This window comes from Chrysemys picta, chromosome 3, assembly GCF_011386835.1.
Source record: "Chrysemys picta bellii isolate R12L10 chromosome 3, ASM1138683v2, whole genome shotgun sequence".
NCBI classification, from domain to species: domain Eukaryota; kingdom Metazoa; phylum Chordata; order Testudines; family Emydidae; genus Chrysemys; species Chrysemys picta.
The window spans coordinates 119,704,248-119,723,293 of record NC_088793.1 but is presented as its reverse complement, the minus strand read 5'-3'; the positions used below and the strand labels follow the sequence as shown (position 1 = coordinate 119,723,293).

Here is a 19,046-nt window from a genome sequence, read left to right as displayed (position 1 = left end):
GAGAGAGAAAGTGAGTGTATACTGGGATTCACTAACGATATCAAACCAGCTATCATGAGCAATTTCTAACTTGAGCTGCAATTGGAGTTTGCAGTATTAAGAGCAAAATTATTGGATTTTTCCCTGTAATGCTGCAAGTTAAGACTGTTACTAAAAGTACATTTCTTTAGAAGTGATAAGTAGTGAGATTAAAAGAGGGCCTGTCCCCAGGTCTGACAGGAAAAGGCTATCAACATGCTTTCATTATATATACGTAAACACTGAACCTCATTCTTAAAAACTGCTGATCACAGAGCTACCAGCAGAACTCAGAAGCTCTTTATAGAAGCGCAGGAAGATTTGTGTAAGTTAGAAGCACAGTGCAGCACCCCCTCTCTGAGATAAGGGAGCAGAATAGAGTATCTTTCCCCCCGGGAAGCTTGTCACTGCAATTGCTCCTGCCATCCTACCTGTCGTCCTTCCAGCTCAATCTGAAAGTTTTTTGCAGACTCCTGGGTCACCCGTCCTCCAAAGTCCAGCTGATACACTTGTGTTGCCTCGTTCCACAAGGGCTGCTTGTTGGCCATCACATACACAAAGCCCTGGCTTCCCAGCCTCCCATCCTCCTTTTCGTTAGCCTTCCGGCACTTGAACTCATCCAGCTCACTGGCTGTCCTCAAATTCCTTTTGGTTTTCCATCCCTTTTTGCTGCCTTGGCTCTGGTTCATCAGTTCATCCCCACTGATAAAAAGCTCTGGCTCACTCTCTGAACTGTCCTGAAACTCATTCGTCTTGTTCAGCTTCTTTGACTTCAGCTGGTCTTTCTGGCTCTTGACTTTCTTTTTCTCCCTTCCTAGCCTAGGGCTGGATATTAGGGAGTTGAAGTCAGTCAGTGTCCTTGCCTCCTTTTTGACCTTGCCCTCTGTGATAGCCTGCACATTTCCTTCCTCAGCTCGACTATCCAGGCGCTTCCGGTTCTTCTTCCCAAACTTGTCTGTCCGTTGAGGAATGGGACTTTCTGTGAGGGAGAGAACCTCCTGGAAGGTGTCTGCTGTCTCCACCATTACTTCTGTGCCCACGTGACCCTGAAGCTCTGCTGGCGGCGGAGACATAACTGGCTTCTCCACCACTAGAAGTGGCTTGGGGGGCAAAGTGCCTTGGGAATTCTGTACAGGCGGGCATGCACTGTAGGAATTCCATGGGTGCAAGGCTATTGGTGGCAGCTGTAAACTAGAGCAAGTGCTACTTCCTGGATACATGGGTGGCAAAGGGCAATAGGAGAGGTTAGACGGATAACCTGGCTGAAGTACTACAGTTGGCTCTTGTTGTGCAAACTGTGTTGGGGCCAGAGCTTCTTTGGGGGAACAGGGGGCCTGCATTCCCTGGAGAGGAGGGGCACTGTAGCTTCCTGGATAAGGTACTCCAACCCCATAACTCATCTGGAAAGTGGCAGTGGGACTGGTGGGAGATTTGGGGGAAACAAATGGCACTCGAGACATATCAAGATGCTGAGCTTGACCAATTAGAGGAGTAGGTTTGAGAGGGTTGGGCACTGAATTTTGAGCTGTCCTTTCCTGAGGAACCCATATCTCCTCACTCACCATAGGGTCCCACTGGTACGGGGGTGGCCGCTTCACACCAATGGCAGCCTCTGTCAAGGCTACAGGCATGTGCCTTATCGATTTCTCCACTGGACAGTGCTGAGAAAGTGCCTCATCCTCTGTGAAGGCAGAGTTGATATAATCTGTCCGATCACGAGAGTTATCGGGTGGGCTCAGCAAATTGTATGAGGACTGGGAGGCCAAGGGCGAAGTACTGACTGAGTGAGCAATGACAGAACTGTGTTGGGAACTGCTCCCAATGGTTACGTCAGGCCTCATACTGCTAATACTGGAAGTGCTGTTACTAGCATTGGCATTACTGATGTTCCCACCACCGCTGCTACTCGTGTTGCTGTTACTGCTGCTGCTGCATTGACTACAGGTGTATAAAGCTGTCGGTGCCCTCTGCTGGTACTGTGCTGTCACAACATTGCTCTTAGGTTTTGATGGATGTTGTAAAGTGGCTCTTTGGCTGTCGACCAACTGAGCCATTTTCAGAGCTGCCTCTCTGCTGTTCCTCCGCAGAGTAGCATGGATAATACTACTGTCCAGCCTCTGTGTGATGCTACGGCCCTGTGACAGCTGGCTGGCAATTTCTGGGTAAGGTGGTGGATCCCCAGTCGGTATAGAATAACGAGGAACTGTCAGCCTGTTCAGGGTAGCACTGGAACAGGGCTGCTGGATTTTCTTCTCTGTTGCTGTAATCCTTAAAGTGGCAGAGCTGCCGGGACCCGGCAGGGTATAAGTATTCAGCATCCTCGTTCGAGGCCGGCATACTTCTTCAACATTCCCACTGCTATCAAAGGTCGTTATTCGCTCGTAGCCAAGAGGGGTCTGATAATGTCCTGCTGGATAAAGAGAAAAGTCTCCCTTTTTCAGACAGAGATCCATAGGTGGCTGGGGCGGGACAGGCGGGGGAGGTGGTGGTGCAGTGGGAGCGGCTGGTATGGTTCCAGGGTAAGGAGGCGGCGGGTTCATTTTGTTCAGTTGTATTTCTTGTGCAGTGCTGAAGACAACAGCGTCCCCTTCTGCCAGCTGCTGCACTGGCCGTAAAGTTTTTGCTTTTTGGTGATGTTCGTGGTCTCTGTCTCCATCTCTGTGATCCATTATCGCCATCTGTATTGCACCCTGCGGTTGCAGAGATAACTGAGGCGGTGCCTGGATGATGCGCCCCATTTCCACTCCTCCAAAAATCACCTGTCCTGGATTGGAGTACCTGCTTGAGACTGGGTACTGCACTGCGCTATCACCCCCGTGCTCTGCTGTCCCCACTGCTGTCGTCTGATTGGTCAAGACATCCAACTGCACGTTCTGATTGGCCAACAAGGACTGGACCAGTCCTATGCTCTGAGTCGGTGACATAGCTTGCGCTGAGCTGTGAATAGGAGCAATAGGGATATTGACGGTGCAGGGGGGGTTGTTCTCAGGGACTCCAGATGCTCCAGTTACTGCAATAAGAATCAAAATAAACACAGTTTAGAGACTGTTATAATAAAAAAGGAAAATAGGAGATTATTAGATTCCCTCCTCATGTGCTGCAAAATAACTTTATTTTATCTGTGCTACTGGCAATCCATAATACACCATCATTCATACTCCAACTAATGACAATCATTTTGGCCCTGATCTGGCAAAGCACTTAAATATGCATATAACTTTAGGCAAGGAAGTAGTCCCAGATTAAAGACAATGAATGGGACTACACGTGGGTTTAAGTCAGTGTTTCTCAAACTGGGGTTGCCGCTTGTGTAGGGAAAGCCCCTGGCGGGCCGGGCCGCTTTGTTTACCTGCCCCGTCCGCAGGTCCGGCCGATCGCGGCTCCCACTGGCCGCGGTTCGCCGATGCAGGCCAATGGGAGCTGCTGGAAGCGGCGGCCAGTATGTCCCTCGGCCCGCGCCGCTTCCAGCAGCTCCCATTGGCCTGCAGCGGCGAACCGCGGCCAGTGGGAGCCGCGATCGGCCGGACCTGCGGACGGGGCAGGTAAACAAAGCGGCCCGGCCCGCCAGGGGCTTTCCCTACACAAGCGGCAACCCCAGTTTGAGAAACACTGGTTAAAGTGTTTTGATGGGTTAGGGCTTTGTACAGCACCATAAATTTATGTGGCAATTTCCCAACAGACAGGAAGGCGCAAACTTGTCATCTAAGGTAGACAAGACACAGAACAACTGTTCAGGAAAGGGAAGGCTGAGTCTATTACTGGTGAGGACAATGATTTATGGAAATAGTGGATTTTTAGGGGGCATTTGAAGGAGAAGACAGAGATGGACAAGAAAAGTTAGAGTATTGCAAGAGCATAGGACAGCATGGGAAGGTTGACAAAGGCAACAGTACCACAAGAGAAATGGGAGGCTCATAGGGAGCGGAAGGGTGGGATGAAGGAAATGAAACAGACGTGCAGCTACAGTCACTATGATTGCCAGGTATTGGATTTGATGCCGTAACAGACAGGAAGCCAATGAAAGAATTCAAGGATAGGGTAATGTGGTCAGAGCACGGGGGAGGGAAGATGACTTTAGCAGCAACATTTTGAATAGACTGGAACTGGGATAGGTGAAAAGTCAAGTGTAAGAGAAGGTTACAATCATCAAATGTGAAAGAGGGCCCAGGTGTGAATGAGGGTTTAGCAGTGGAGATAGTGAGGAAAGGATAGATTTTGGTGATATTCACTAGAAAGCAGCAACAAGACATGGGTCTTGATCCAACTCCCATTGAAATCAACAGCAATGTTCCCATTGACTTCAATGGGAACAGGATCAGATCATTAGCGAGAGACTGACTATAGTGTGAGGCGAAAGAGAAAGAAGAGTCAAAAAGGACACTGAGATTTTGAGGACAGGAGACAGAAGAGATCATAAAGTTGTCAATGGAGACTGAAAAAGGAGAAGGTGCAAAGAGGTCAGGAGGAAAAATAAAGGGCCATATTCTTAGCTGATGTAAACTGCTGTCACTCAACTGCTTTCAATTTACACCAATGTATGGTGTGGCCCAAGAATTTCAGGACTGAGCTTGGAACTAGTGGTGCTGCTCCTAGAGGAAGTGCTTATTGGTAGCTTGTGATGCAAAACTGGGTAGATGGGGAGAGGTTCGGGATAGAGGGGTAGAGTTGGAAAACACCCACATATATGTTGGTTGTTGAAAGTAAGGGAGTGAATGAGAGCCCAGGTCATAAGGGACACCAAGAGACTGAGGCGATGAGGAGCCATTGAACCAAAAGAGCACCAATTCACAGAAGCCAAGAAAAGAACAAAAATAGATGGGAGAAGAAAGAGTGCTCTACAGTGCTGAGGGCAGCTGATAAATCACAACGACAAATGAGGATTAGTGACCTTGGCCAGGATTGTTTCAATGGAGTGGAAAGGGCAGAAGCCAAATCGGGTACCTCCTTTTCATTTCTGGCAACTCCCCATGAGCTATCGACTGCCCTCCTGCTTCCCTCAGACCATCCCAAACCACAAGATATCCTCCTGTCTCCCTCTTAACCCCTCCTGTACCCCCAACCAAGCCTCAACTTGACACCCTCCTACCCAAACACATTCTTGCCCCTAGAGCCCCTAAAGTCCTTTCATCTTCATAGGATTATCTTGGAAACGTTTTTTTCTAAAATGTTGGTATCTTTGGATCAGGGACAGAATTAGTGAATGAGAGTGGAGTGCGAAGGGTGGGGATTAGTGGTTGGGACAGTGATGTGAGAAGGGAAAGAAAAGGAGTCAAAATGAAAAGAAGTGGCAGAGTTAAAAGGAAACACATGGTACCAACAAAAGGAAATGAAGGCAGAGAGGGAAAGAAAAAGCTAAGAGACTAGTTTCATCACCAGTGCAGTGAGTAAGGGAGTCAACTCACGCTGTGATGTGGATTAACACAGAAGCCTTATTAGACTCTCCCCTTTGTTAGACTTCACCTTTTTACAATGCAATTAATTCTGTACCAAAGTACAAGCACAGGTTTGATTTCCAGCAATATCTGACCTAAATGGACAGTATGATAAGCAAGGGATAATTGTTGCATAGTAATTGCCCCAAGAATCTTGCAAACTTCCCTGATGATTCTTCTTAAATAAAGGACATGAAGGATGACTGGTGAATTAGAACTTACATTTGTATGTAAATCTATTACATTTGTCTCCATGATTATTAGAATGTATAATACCCATGGAAAGATGGGACCAAATCAAACCATAGATCCATCTAGTTTGGAATACTCTAGTCATGGCCAATACCTGATTCTTTAGAATATCTGTGCAAAATTCTACTCACCCACTCACCAAGGATAACTTTTGTTCTGATAGCATTAGCTTTTTCATCAACATCAATCATCATGGCAAAGGGTAGGTGAGTAGATTTTTGTGGCTGGGCTGGTAAATTTTCAGGGCAATTCTGCCAGGTTGTTTTAGAGGAAGGGAAAAAGCTAAAATAAACAAACAGAACCATAAAATATCTGGCCAGCTGTGCAAAATATACTTTTGGCTTGTCATACATTTTTTCTGATGTCCATAGGTTATCAATCTATTACCTGAAGCATGAGATTTGATTATTATTTTATTTTATTATTTTAGCTTGAACAGCTTTATATGTACTTTACATTCATCCAAGTAAAATTTCCATTTGCCATCATGCTGTCAGATATCCCAAAGTGTTTAAATCAGGAGTTTCTCACATTCCTCAATGGCTTTTTCCTAATTGATATTTTGCATAATATGCAAATTAAATCAATTCATTGTTCATTTTCCTTTCAAAATCATTAGTGGTTATATTAAACTTGCCCCTGGGGCACCTCACTATTGACTGCTCTTCAGCCCAAGAGCAGCTGTTTTACTATAGCTTTAGTTCCTAGTGCTTAAGCACTATGTAAGCTACAAGATATTCTTCATTACCTGATGGCTATTTATTTTCCTTAATAGTCTCTTATAAGAGACCTTGTGGGAAGCTTTTTGAAAATCTACCTAAATTCTATTTGCTAGGTCAGAAGTGAATTTTCAGGAGAAATATGACAGAAAAGAGAAGTGGATAAGAAGAGGAAGACTGCTGAGGAGAACAGGACAGTATGTTTTTTTATTCGCTTTTAAAGAGTTCTATCAGATCTCATGGTAGTTTGATCAGATTAGGTTATACTTGTTCAAATATTGCACTGCACTTTCCTTAACTCTCCCCCAGTCTCCCTAAAACTGAGGTGAGGCTCACACAGCACGTCTTTTAGCTCCTTTCAAATAAAAGGAATAGGCATTATGGATCCATCCAATTCTCAGTGAAGTCCATGGGGGTCTTCCCATTGATGTTCATGGCAGCTGGATCGAGCTCCATGTTAGGAAATATCTAATGCTGAGAACAGCATTTGTATTCAAATACATACTAAATCCCCTCCTCCATGTCTCCATAGCTTTGTGCTTTTGTTCCTTCAGTGTTCTTGGCTGAATACCATCAAAGGCCTGGTGATTCAGCAAAGCACTTAAAGCATCTGATTAGTCCCATTGAAGTCCATGGGGCTACTTTGATGCTTGAAGTTAAACACATTGTCAAGTGCTTTAACTGATCAGGGCTTTAGGGCCCAATCCAAAATCCCAGGAAAGGCAACAGGAGCCTTTCCCATTGGTCTTTAGACCAAGCCCTTATTGGTTTGTAACTTTTCCAACTTTCTTTCACACCTTCCTCCTTAAAGAGACTTGAGTCTCCATGAAGCCACATTTTGGATTCCCCTGAAACATGACTTTGGAACAGGAATTTCCCCATTGCCCTCTACACTATAGGAATGATGCAAACAAAGTAATTTAAATGTTTTGCTGCTGCGCCAGCCTCTTTATTTGCATGGCTTCATTTTATAGAAGGAGATCCTGGTGCCTCCACCCGCTTTCATTTGCCATGTCTGCATCCTCAATTCTGCCTGCATTGCTGGGGTCTCCCATTATATCTCTCATGTCTGGGCAGGATGATCATGTAAATATCCTCTCAGATTATAACATTAAAAAGAGGCTACATGAATATTCCTGCCATCCTTGTAATCATAATTATAAATAAAAAACTGAATGAGCATATCACATTTCCCAATTGGGCAGAGTCTTTGCTGCTCTGGGAATCTCAGCTGCTCTCAAACCCAAGTGTCTTGCACAGCAGTGCTGTGTGCTGCTGCTGTCACATCACAAGAATGGGTCTGAGAGGCTTCTACAATATTAGCTCCCCACAGAGGTATATAAAGGGCTTCACTCTATGGAGAATTCCTGTAGAATTTAATAGAGGATGTTTAACTTTCTGCTGCACTTTAAACTAAGCAATGGAATTCTTTCATAGGGATGTAATTCTCTAATAAATTCTATAGGCTTTTGAAAGCAATGTCTATAGAACCCTTTTAGTTTCAATCCTATGAAATTCTATAGGACCTTTCCATAAAGGGAATGCAGAGAATGGGGACTTGCTCTGTTTGTTTATTTACAGGAGTGGGGCCAGGGAGTGAAAGAATCTGTCCTCAAAACTAGCCAAGCCCATGGAATGGTGCAGACATTGAATTCAACCTCACCTGGTAAATCATCTTCATCTTCACTGAAAACATTGGGGTTGAAGACAGGCAGGTTAATGTAGTCCATGGAAATCTTACGCACTTCAGGGAGATAAATAGTCATCTGTCTGGGCTGGAGATGCAGCAAGCTCGTTTTATAAATCACTTGGAAAGGGGGAGAGGGGGAAACAGGAAAAATACTTGTTAGATAGAGAGGCTAAAAGAAGATCCAGAGTTCAACAGAACAGAGAATCAAGAGAAATCACTTTAAAGCAGAGAGTAGGGCTGGAATTGATTTTATGTCGTTTGGTTAACAAACAAATGTATGTACTTGTGTTTAACCAAACAATCATGAAATACATTACAGTAGCAGGACTTCAGAGGTTGATCCTTGCTACATGGAAGTTTTCTGGGATTGTTTTTTTTAGTTACTCGTCCTTAACTAGAGGCAGCATGACTTTAGTTATCCCCTCTATAGGAGTTTAGATCTACACAAATATTGAATTTCTACATGTCAGTACAACAGGCCATTGGAACCGGTTAATATTTTTCACTGGATCAAGGAGAGAAGGAAAAGGGTTGTTAACATCACCTCCTAAAGGACTTTTTGTCCTGTTTCCCCCTAAATCTCACTATGTAAAAATGTGAGGGTCAATCCTTGCAAATATGGGGGTTGTAAAAATATTGTTGTGTAAGCTTTTTGGGGGCATGGCGCTGTATATAAATAATAATATAGAAATGTAGGGATCATCCTGTACAGTTACACAATACCGCTCCTTAGTCAGGACTAACATTGCTCCTATCCCAAGCAGAGGAACTCAGGAAGCTTGTTTAACATAGCCCAGTGATGAGCATGGCATTAGTACCTAGGAATCTGATCCTGCATCCTTTGACATCAATAGCAACACTCAGTGGGTGCAGGACTGAGACCTGGTTGAATTAGATAGGTACTATTTTGTAATTTCATTAATTCTTCCATGACAAGAGATGAAGGCCTGGCTGCAATGTAAAGCTGCCCTCCTCTGGCATAAACTCCAAAAACTCTTGCCCTCCCGAGGAGGTTAATCCCCTCAAGGGCACATTTTCCCCACTGGTACAGGGTGGTGCTATTTGCACCTCTCTTGTGCCGGCAGGAGAGTCAAGCCCTGCATTAACTAGTAGTAGTTACTTTAAGGCTCCAGTTCAGGATGGGCGGGCTTTAAATAAAGATACTTCTTCAAATAGTTGCTGGCTAAACTGCAGTTCTGCAAAAAGGGACCTGGAGATTACAGTGGACAAGAAGCTGGATACGAGTCAGCAGTGTGCCCTTGTTGCCAAGAAGGCCAACGGCATATTGAGCTGTATTAGTAGGAGCATTGCCAGCAGATCGAAGGAAGTGATTATTCCCCTCTATTCGACATTGGTGAGGCCACACCTGGAGTATTGCATCCAGTTTTGTTCCCCCCACTACAGAAAGGATGTGGACAAATTGGAGAGAGTCCAGCGGAGGGCAACGAAAATCATTAGGGGGCTGGGGCACATGACTTACGAGAAGAGGCTGAGGAAACTGGGGTTATTTAGTCTGGAAAAGAGAAGAATGAGGGGGGATTTGCTAGCAGCCTTCAACTACCTGAAGGGAGATTCCAAAGAGGATGGAGCTCGGCTGTTCTCAGTGGTGGCAGATGACAGAACAAGGAGCAATGGTCTCAAGTTGCAGTGGGGGAGGTCCAGGTTGGATATTAGGAAACACTATTTCACTAGGAGGGTGGTGAAGCACTGGAATGGGTTACCGAGGGAGGTGGTGGAATCTCCATCCGTAGAGGTTTTTAAGGCCTGGCTTGACAAAGCCTTGGCTGGGATAATTTAGTTGGTGTTGGTCCTGGTTTGAGCAAGGGATTGGACTAGATCAAGGGTGGCCAACCTGAGCCTGAGAAAGAGCTGGAATTTACCAATGTACATTGCCCAAGAGCCACAGTAATACATCAGCAGCCCCCCATCAGCTCTCCACCCCTGCTCCCAACTCCTCCCACCTACCCCACACCTCCTGATCAGCTGTTTTGTGGCATGCAGGAGGCTGGGGGGAAGGGGGGAGGGAACGAGGGCACGGCAGGCTCAGGGGAGGGGGAGGAAGGGGTGGAGTGGGGGCAGGGCCTATGGCAGAGCCAGGGGTTGAGCAGTGAGCACCCCCCAGCACATTGGAAAGTTGGCGCCTCTAGCTCCAGCCCTGGAGTCAGTGCCTATATGAGGAGCCGCATATTAACTTCTGAAGAGCCGCATGTGGCTCCGCAGCCACAGGTTGGCCACCCCTGGACTATATGACCTCCTGAGGTCTCTTCCAACCCTAATATTCTATTATTCTATTAAATAAATTTGAAAGCTAACTGCAATAATATCCACTTTAGGGTTAAATATTCACATTGTTCAGACTTTCAACAAGAGATTCAATGAAAACTCCAGAGATTAGTGACATCCCATTAAAAAGCTACTTATGAAAGATTTATACAAAGTAACAAAGATGTGGCCAAACCCAAACTCCAAATGGCCATGGGGAAGTTTTGATCTGGATCCAAATTCAGGGCATTGTTGCCTGGTCCCATCTCTACTAAATAAGAATATACAATTAAAAAAGGGGGTTTTCAAAAGAGTTTTTAGAAATTCCTATAACTGCTTCAGTATCTTCACCCACACCCCAATTTTGCCACCCCTTAATCATGCTGAATGGGACCTTACTCTGCTCCTACTGACATCAAAGGGACCACACTTGGAGATAAGGCCTACCCAACACAAGGGTGGGAGAATAGGGCCCCAAGTGTATAAGGCTCCTTTCAGTGAGGGCAACCATTTTGCTGCTGTCTGTCTAAGCAAGAGAGCTGTGTGACAGTGCAAATAATTGAGTTCCCCCATTAAAAGCTCTGGAAAAGTTGCTGTAAGGTAAGATCTTTTTAAAGTTATTTTGATACGTATAATAGTTGTTAGAACAGTTGTAAAAAATAATAAAATTTTTTTTAATTATAGCACTTCCTTACAATAACTTAGAAGCTCCCTGATTTCTGAAGCTTTCTAACTGGAAAGATTATTCTTTCAATCCTAGTTCAAATAACCGAACTGTCAGAATGGCAGGTTCTGGTTTGATTCTTAATCTTAATGGATTTTTTTTTTGACTGAGTTGTTGGATTTAGGGATTTAAATTGCAATTACACTAAAATTTCCATCTGACTCAGATTAACAGCATTACTAAAGCAGCCTCTTCATCATTTTAAATAAAATTGTAGGGAATGTGTGTTTGTTATTTGTTAGCAAGAGCTCAAGGTTGGAAAAATCAAGAGGGGTCAGTTTTACCTGCACCAAGGTTAGTTGGTAGGAAAGCAGCCAAACCCACAATCTTAAATTTGGTTCCCCAGATATTAGACGTGACCTGAGCAAGGTAGTTGTGCTGCAAAGAAAAAAAAAAAAGGTTTAAAGTTTATTTGGCTCCTACAAAATTAGCAAAAGCAAATATTTGTTTTCAAAAAATAATATAGCACTGCTTTGTAGAAACTAAATGAAATATCTACACGTAACTCACTTATAAATATTACTGTCTGCTTTCTTGTGAGAGAATATTCAGAGCACTAAAGCTATTTCAAGTATAAGACAATTGCATCTCATTCTCTTTTTTGCAGTGGCCTAACATCTCTAACCATCCACTAAGTACACCCCTTCATTCAGGGCTGTATTTTGCTACTGTCGCATTTTGCTATCTGGCCACCATCACAGTAGCTCGCATGAATCAGATATATGGCAACCACTCAAACAACTTGGTGGAAGACTTAGCAGCAGGGAGAACTGGAGAGCACTGCAGCTGGCCAGTAAGACCGGCATAGTTTTGATCCTTGCTTCTCCCACAAAATAACATAGTGTATCATTTCTATATCTTTGCAGTAAACAATCACAAGATAGCATATAATTTTCTCATTGGATTTTATGTTTAAGAACCACTTAGTGAAGAATAAATACAATAGAAAGGAATTATTAATAAGCATTTATACAGCATATTTTTCCAGAGATCCCAAAGCACTGTACCACAGTGAGTATCATTATTATATTATCATTTTAATTGATGGGTAAGTATCATGCCCTCTGGACTTCTGCCCTATTTTCTATTGCTGCTATAAGTGATCCAGAACATTTCAAAAACCAAACATTACCATTTGCGTATTTTAAATACAGAAAATATATAAAGAAATACAAAAAGATAAATTTAGTGCTAGTGAAATGGGTGAGCTAAGCAGTCCTGGGGCATGGAGTGTTTCATTTACCCATGGACTGTGCACAGCACAAACAGCAAAAGTGCTTGCTTCCCCAACATGGTGTTCCCACCATCACCTGTCAGAACCAATTGTGGAGGACAGGATGGTTCTGTCCCCTGACCCATTGAACTCCTTTGTCTCTGTAGACTGACAACAAAGCTGGTGACTATATTGGTATTATGATACCAATACCTAATCACAAAGAACTGAATAAGGACTAGAAAATAATTCTACATAGGCCATTCAACAGCCAAGAACATATCAACTGGAATTTAAAAGTCTGTTATATAAGGATTCCTAAGATAAATGGTTGCCTTTTAAAAAGTCAGGGTGAAATCGCAGCCCTTGTGAAATCAATGGAGCGAGCACCCTCATCATTTACCAGCTATTACCACATAATGCTATCTGAGATTTCACCAATGTCTCCTATTATAAATACAGAGACATAACTAGAATCTCAGATACCATTGCGTAGTAACTCCATTAAATGACAGATTTTCAATGGTCACCACTGGATATATATTATAAACTGTTGTTTCTGGAAAGAGAAGATATATTTAGGTACAGGTCTGGTAATTATGCAGTCATGCAATACCTGAGTGATATCTTCCAATGGAAACTCTCGTCGAGTTAGGCTTGGTGAACCAATAGAAGGTTTCCTTATTGGTAACCTTGGAGATCTTGATATCTCCTGAGCAGCTCGCGACAACTTTGGAGATTTGCGGGCATCTATATTAATTCTTCACGTAAAGCAATAATTAGAGTTATCAGGCACACACAGATGGACATACTTGACATTTCTGTATACACTAAGTACAGTGAAGAAAACTGGCATGTTCTCTTTAGGTGATGTAAGCTACAGTAGAAAGTGGTAGGATTACACAAAGTCTGCTTAGTCTAATGGATAGAATCTTAAATCTTATGGGCAAAATTCAAAGGTAATATGTAAAGAGATATAAATTAGATTCTGTTACCCTGACTTAGACTCAGATTCCCTTAGATCTGATTAGTGATGCAAAAGGGAGGTTAAGATGATGCAATTTATACTCCACATAAAGGCATAAGAATATATTATTAGATTGCACTGATTTTAGACAAGGTCCATGAGAACATAAAGAGAATACTTTGGCTACTGGACACCTGTACCACTAGTGCAAACCAAGATTTCACAAACTTGGTCAGTGCTCCTCTGAGCCTAAAAAAAATTACTTACGCCTCCCTCATGTACGTAAACATTGTAAATTATGTTCCAGAGTGAGAGTCTGAGGGGGTGAGAAGGGCCATCAGTGGAGAAAATAATGAAACAAATATAACACAATGCATGCAGGTAGACCCTGGATATGCAGGTAGCCTTACTGATATCAACAGGGCTCCAGGATTCTGCCTGTGCACATGGCACTGGAGGACAAGGCTCAGGCTTGCAGGGTCAGGCCCTGTTTAATGGTGAAATGCAAAACAAAAAGAACAATACAGAATTATGTTGTGTGCATATATGTGTACCTAAGATACCACGTAACACAGAGCTGGAAAATTTTTTTTTCTTTGAGTAGAACGCCCCTTCATTCTGGCTAGTGGGGGCAATGTTTGCACAGCACCTATCATAATGGGGCGCTCATTCATGACTGGGGCCCATGGGTGCTACTCCAATACAAATAATAATAATAATAATAATAATAATGTTGAACTTGATGTAATTTTCTTTACTTTTTTTCTGCCCGTCCTGCAAAGCCTGGATGGACAATATTGCTGAATGAATTATCAACAATTGACAGCTGCTTGAAAGCTCATGATGAAACACTCACAATTTTTCCTCCAGTCACTGGGACAAGACAACTCAGTCGACACATCTTTCTACATTTAGCACTTTCATTACAGATCCAAAATACTTTCTATTAAGCAAAAACAGATCCCTACTCCACTCCCCTTACAGTTTCCATCTAAATATTGAGTGTGCATCTGAGTGCGTGTTGGGGAGCGAACAGAACAGGCTAAAGAATGAACTAGAGAAGCTACAGACTATTCCTTTGCTATCTTGGACACAGATTGTGCCTTAGACTATTTTTTCTGATCTGATTAGCTATTTGTGAGAGGCAGACCAAGGCAGTGGAGTTTGCCTATTATTATTATTACAGCTTACCACAGAGAAGGTCTGAATTGTTCTTCCTCAGAGAAAAAAAAAAAAGCCCCTGAAAAGCTGTAATTTCCACAGGCAAATTCTTTCTTATGAAAGGCATTAGAACATCCTCCTTTGCTTTAATTTAGGTTGTGTCATGACAAGATTAAAAAAAACAACAACAACAACAACAACAAAAAAACACAAAAAAACAAAAAAACAGACCCACAGAAAAGAAGAAAAAATGCCCAAGAAACCATTACCTGGGGAGTTTGGGTGATTTGCTAGCTCGAGTGATTTTGGGAGATTTCTTCGCAGCCCAGTCATCGCTCAGTTCAATATCACTGGAATCTGAGCAGTTGCAGCTGTCAATCACAGTGGAAATCAAGCTGTTTCCATAGATTTCATCTATCAAGACAGGCCCCCAAAAATGTAAGAACTGTTTTAGAAACCTGATCTCAATTACAACTGTCAGTCATCGGGGGAAAAACCAATAGCTAAGATAGAAGTCTAGCAGGGAGTGTTTGCTGCCAAGTATAAACTCAAAATTTCCAATGGTCTGAATTCAGAGGAATAGTGTTCAATTGTATCAGGAGACTCCCAGACATTGATTGAAAAATATTTATTGTTAATTAGTGATCCACTCCTCACCAACCAATCTGCAAGAAGTTATATTTTATAAACCAAAAGCCAACATGATATGAGTTTGGTGGCTTGATTCTAGGCCACAGTGGAGACATTTTCACATGACAAAAAACAGCATTGCAATTGCTTCTTGCTATACTAGTTATGTGGACAAAGAGGACTTCAATCTCTGACTTTCAGTCTAAACCCTTTCTCAATAAGCATTTTTACAAATATAAACAATCCACTTATAAAAATATGATACCTGCTTTTCCATCGGTTTTAGGATCCATGATGACAAATTCTGGCCGCAGTTTGCTGATTCGGCGCCCTTTTAGGATAGGTACCAGTCCCCCTAGGTATTCCAAGTACAGCGTGTAGCATGGACCTCCGACCTCCGGATCATCTTCTGTCCGCTTCATCGTGCAGTGAAGCCTTTCATTGCCAGCTGTTGGATAGCTGACAAAATCTCTCATATTGTTGGGGTCTGGGATAGGAGGCTAAATTGAATGGAGGGAGGAAAGAGAAACTTATGTCATTCTTTTTCTCTGGAGTTAGGTTGTTATATAATACCATCCCTACCCAGTGAATATGGCCTGGGATAGCTCAGAATTAGCATAGATTAATGTCTGAGCTATCGAATCACCCACCACCAGGACTCACGTGCCTGCTGATTCAATCGGTTATTGTACACAGACTATAAAAGTTAGCTACAGTTTAAGAGGAAGGATTGTCTTGTGATTAAGATGACACTGGACTGGGATCTAGGAAATCTGAGTTTAATTCCCAGCTCTTCCAAGACTACTTATGTGACCTTAGGCAAGTGATTTAAGAGCTCTGTTGAACTGAGGCCTCAGTCTTTCTGCAGATCAGTTTTCCATTTGTAAAATGGGGCTAATAATCCTTCCTTTGTCTGGCTTGTCTATTTAGATTGTAAACTCTATGGGCAAGGACTATCTCTGTATTTGTACAGTGCCTTGCACAATGCGGCTTTTGGACATTACAGTAAAACAAATACTGCTAATAACATAAAATCAACACTCCTCAGTTTGTTTCAAAATGAATATAAAGAAAAAAACTGAGCAGGACATAAAATAAGGATCCTTAACTCTGAGAGAAAGGCAGGTACCAGGTTAGTAGAGGTCTATTATATACTACATACCTTCTGAGAGCAAAGAATTACACGTACAGTAAGTCTTCTGCAAAGGTACCAGTTATAATAGAACCCTGCACTGGGATATTTCTGGGATTTCTGTGCACACCAATTACCTAATTAGCAGTACACAAATGGTTTTTCATAAACAAGCATGATTCACAGTGTAACAACACTGCATTATATTATAGGCATGGTTTGCTCTCGTTTTAAACAGTGCTGGACTAACTCCATTGTCTACAATGTAATTACTCTATATCATTGGTATAAACCAGGGGTCGGCAACCTTTCAGAAGTGGTGTGCCGAGTTTTCATTTATTCACTCTAATTTAAGGTTTCACATGCCAGTAATACATTTTAACATTTTTAGAAGGTCTCTTTCTATAAGTCTATAATATATAACTAAACTATTGTTGTATGTAAAGTAAATAAGGTTTTTAAAATGTTTAAGAAACTTCATTTAAAATTAAAATGCAAAGCCCCCTGGAGCAGTGGCCATGACCCAGGCAGTGTGAGGTTGCCTACCACTGGTATAAACAGAAGATGAATTTGACCCAATATAATTAAACAGGAACAAGAAAGAGATAAGATGCACCTGAACACACAAAATATACTACCTAAGGCCCGAATCATGCAAAGACTGGTACATGTGAGAACTCTGCGCATGAGTAGCCTCTTAATGCTTACTTTAGTGACTAAAATAAGTTTTTAGTCCATTTTGGGACTATTCACATGCATGTTTGCAGGACTGGGAGCTAAGAGACAGCCTAGGGGAAAGAGGAAAGATTCACTGATTGCAAGGCTAGAAGGGACCATTGTGATCATCTAGTCCAGTGGTTCCCAAACTTTAACAACCTGTGAACCCCTTTCACTAAAATGTCAAGTCTTGCGAACCCCCTCCTAAAAATGAGTATTTCCAGGGATTTTCTCCTTTACCTGAGTATAAATAATAAAAGCAGTGATCTTGGAAATATAAAATTTGTTGTTATGACATGCTTATTACACACTATTGATTATTAATTATTATTTATCATTACAGTATTTTTATTACATTATGAAAACGGCCACACTCTTCCAAGATCTTACTTTCATAGCTTGTATCACTTTGAATAAGCCTGTTATAAAACAAGGCACCTATGTTTCATCAAGGAGTATCAGATGTGAAACAGCATGAAGGTATTTAAGAAGCCAACTCACAGAGTTCCTCCTACACAAGCATTCAGGTTTTGAGCAGTCCAGGCAAACAATGCACGTTACAACAAAGCTTAAACTTGTTCTTTTAAACTTGTTTAAAAACAATAGTAGCCGCTTATTTCATTTTAAAAAAGCAAAAAATATCCACCTCCATTTCCATTTCTTATAAGGAGTCTTGAAGTTTAAATCTCCTCAGTCTGATAGATATGCTTGCTTTGATCTGCTTAGCTCTTGGAAGTTCAGGGGCTCCAGGCTGCTGGCCACGTGCTGCCGGGGGGGCCTAGGGACAGCTCTATTCGCCATTAGGGAATTTTTTCCCGAGAACCCCCTGTAACGTTTCGCGAACCCCAGTTTGAGAACCACTGATCTAGTCTGATCTCCTGTGTAAGAGTCCATAGAACTTCCCCAAAATAATTCCTAGAGCAGATCTTTTAGAAAAATATCCCGACTTGATTTAAAAATGACCAGTGATGGAGAATCCACCACAACAATTGGTAAATTGTTCCAATGGTTAATTACTCTCACTATTAAAAAAATACACCTTATTTCCAATCTGAATTTGTCCACTTCCAGCCACTTGATTGTCTTATACCTTTCTCTGCTAGATCGAAAAGAGAATTATTAAATATTTGTTCCCCATGTTGATACTATAATCAAGTCACCCCATAACCTGTTCTTTGTTATGCTAAATAGGTTGAGCGCCTTGAATCTGTCACTATAAGCCATATTTTCTAATCCTAAAATATAGTCTGGCAGGTACAAGTGACCTCAGCCATATAATTTCAGCAGTCCACAAAATACAGAGTTTTTAAGGGCATGGCTATACTTACAGATGTAGAGCACTTTGAGTTAAACCCGCCTTCGTAGAGCGCAGTAGGGAAAGCACTGCAGTCTGTCCACACTGACAGCTTCAAGTGCGCTGGCGTGGCCACATTTGTGGCACTTGCAGTGGCATTGGGAGTGGTGCATTATGGGCAGCTATCCCAGCATGCAAGTGACTGCAAGTGACTGCAATGTGCTTTTAAAATGGGAGGGGTGGGGTGAAGTGTGACAGGGAGTGTGTTGTGTGTATGTATGGGGGGGAAGAGAGTGGGTTTTTGGGGCGGCTGAGAACATATCAGCAAGCTGTCTTGTAAGTTCAGACAGCAGCAGACCTTCCCCCCCTCCCCCCCGCCTCTCTCTCTCTCTCTCACACAGCATTCCACAGTAATGGCTTGCAAGCCGGCTGTCAGAAACGGAGCTTTGAAAAGGCATTTCCACATTCCTACAGGAGTTCAAAACAATGACAAGAGTGGCCACTTGACTTAAGGGGATTATGGGACATTTCCGGAGGTTGATCAGAGCGCAGTAATGCAACACCTCGTTCACACTGAAGCCTGGGCGTTGTAGCCAAGGCGCAGCAAACGTTATTCCTCTCGCCGAGGTGGAGTACCAGCAGCTGTAGCCACGGAGTCAGAGCGCTCTACGTGCCTTGCCAGAGTGGACGGGTAGTGAGCTAGTGCGCCCAGAGCTCCCTTATTGCATTGTAACTCGCAAGTATAGCCAAGCCCTTAGAGTGGGGTGGATAAAGCCTTTGTACGGAGTCTTGGGGAATCCATCCCCTTTGTATTAATCTTTTTTTTAAGTACTAG

At 42.8% G+C, this 19,046-nt stretch overlaps 1 protein-coding gene across 8 annotated transcripts in view; it reads right to left on the bottom strand.

The window, feature by feature from the left end:
- Positions 1–19,046, bottom strand: part of TULP4 (TUB like protein 4) — a 265,339-nt gene that overhangs the window by 8,503 nt on the left and 237,790 nt on the right. For 5 of the 8 annotated variants that reach the window (XM_065588891.1, XM_065588895.1, XM_065588892.1 and 2 more), the window contains 6 exons: positions 15,334–15,568; positions 14,708–14,852; positions 12,927–13,071; positions 11,382–11,475; positions 8,085–8,228; positions 450–3,028 (listed from right to left, as the gene is read on the bottom strand). In XM_065588891.1, the coding sequence (XP_065444963.1) occupies positions 450–3,028; positions 8,085–8,228; positions 11,382–11,475; positions 12,927–13,071; positions 14,708–14,852; positions 15,334–15,568 (3,342 nt within the window). Of the gene's footprint in view, positions 1–449; positions 3,029–5,833; positions 5,985–8,084; positions 8,229–11,381; positions 11,476–12,926; positions 13,072–14,707; positions 14,853–15,333; positions 15,569–19,046 lie in introns of those variants that run through there. The other 3 variants (XR_010599732.1, XR_010599733.1, XM_065588894.1) reach the window with 3 other exon arrangements.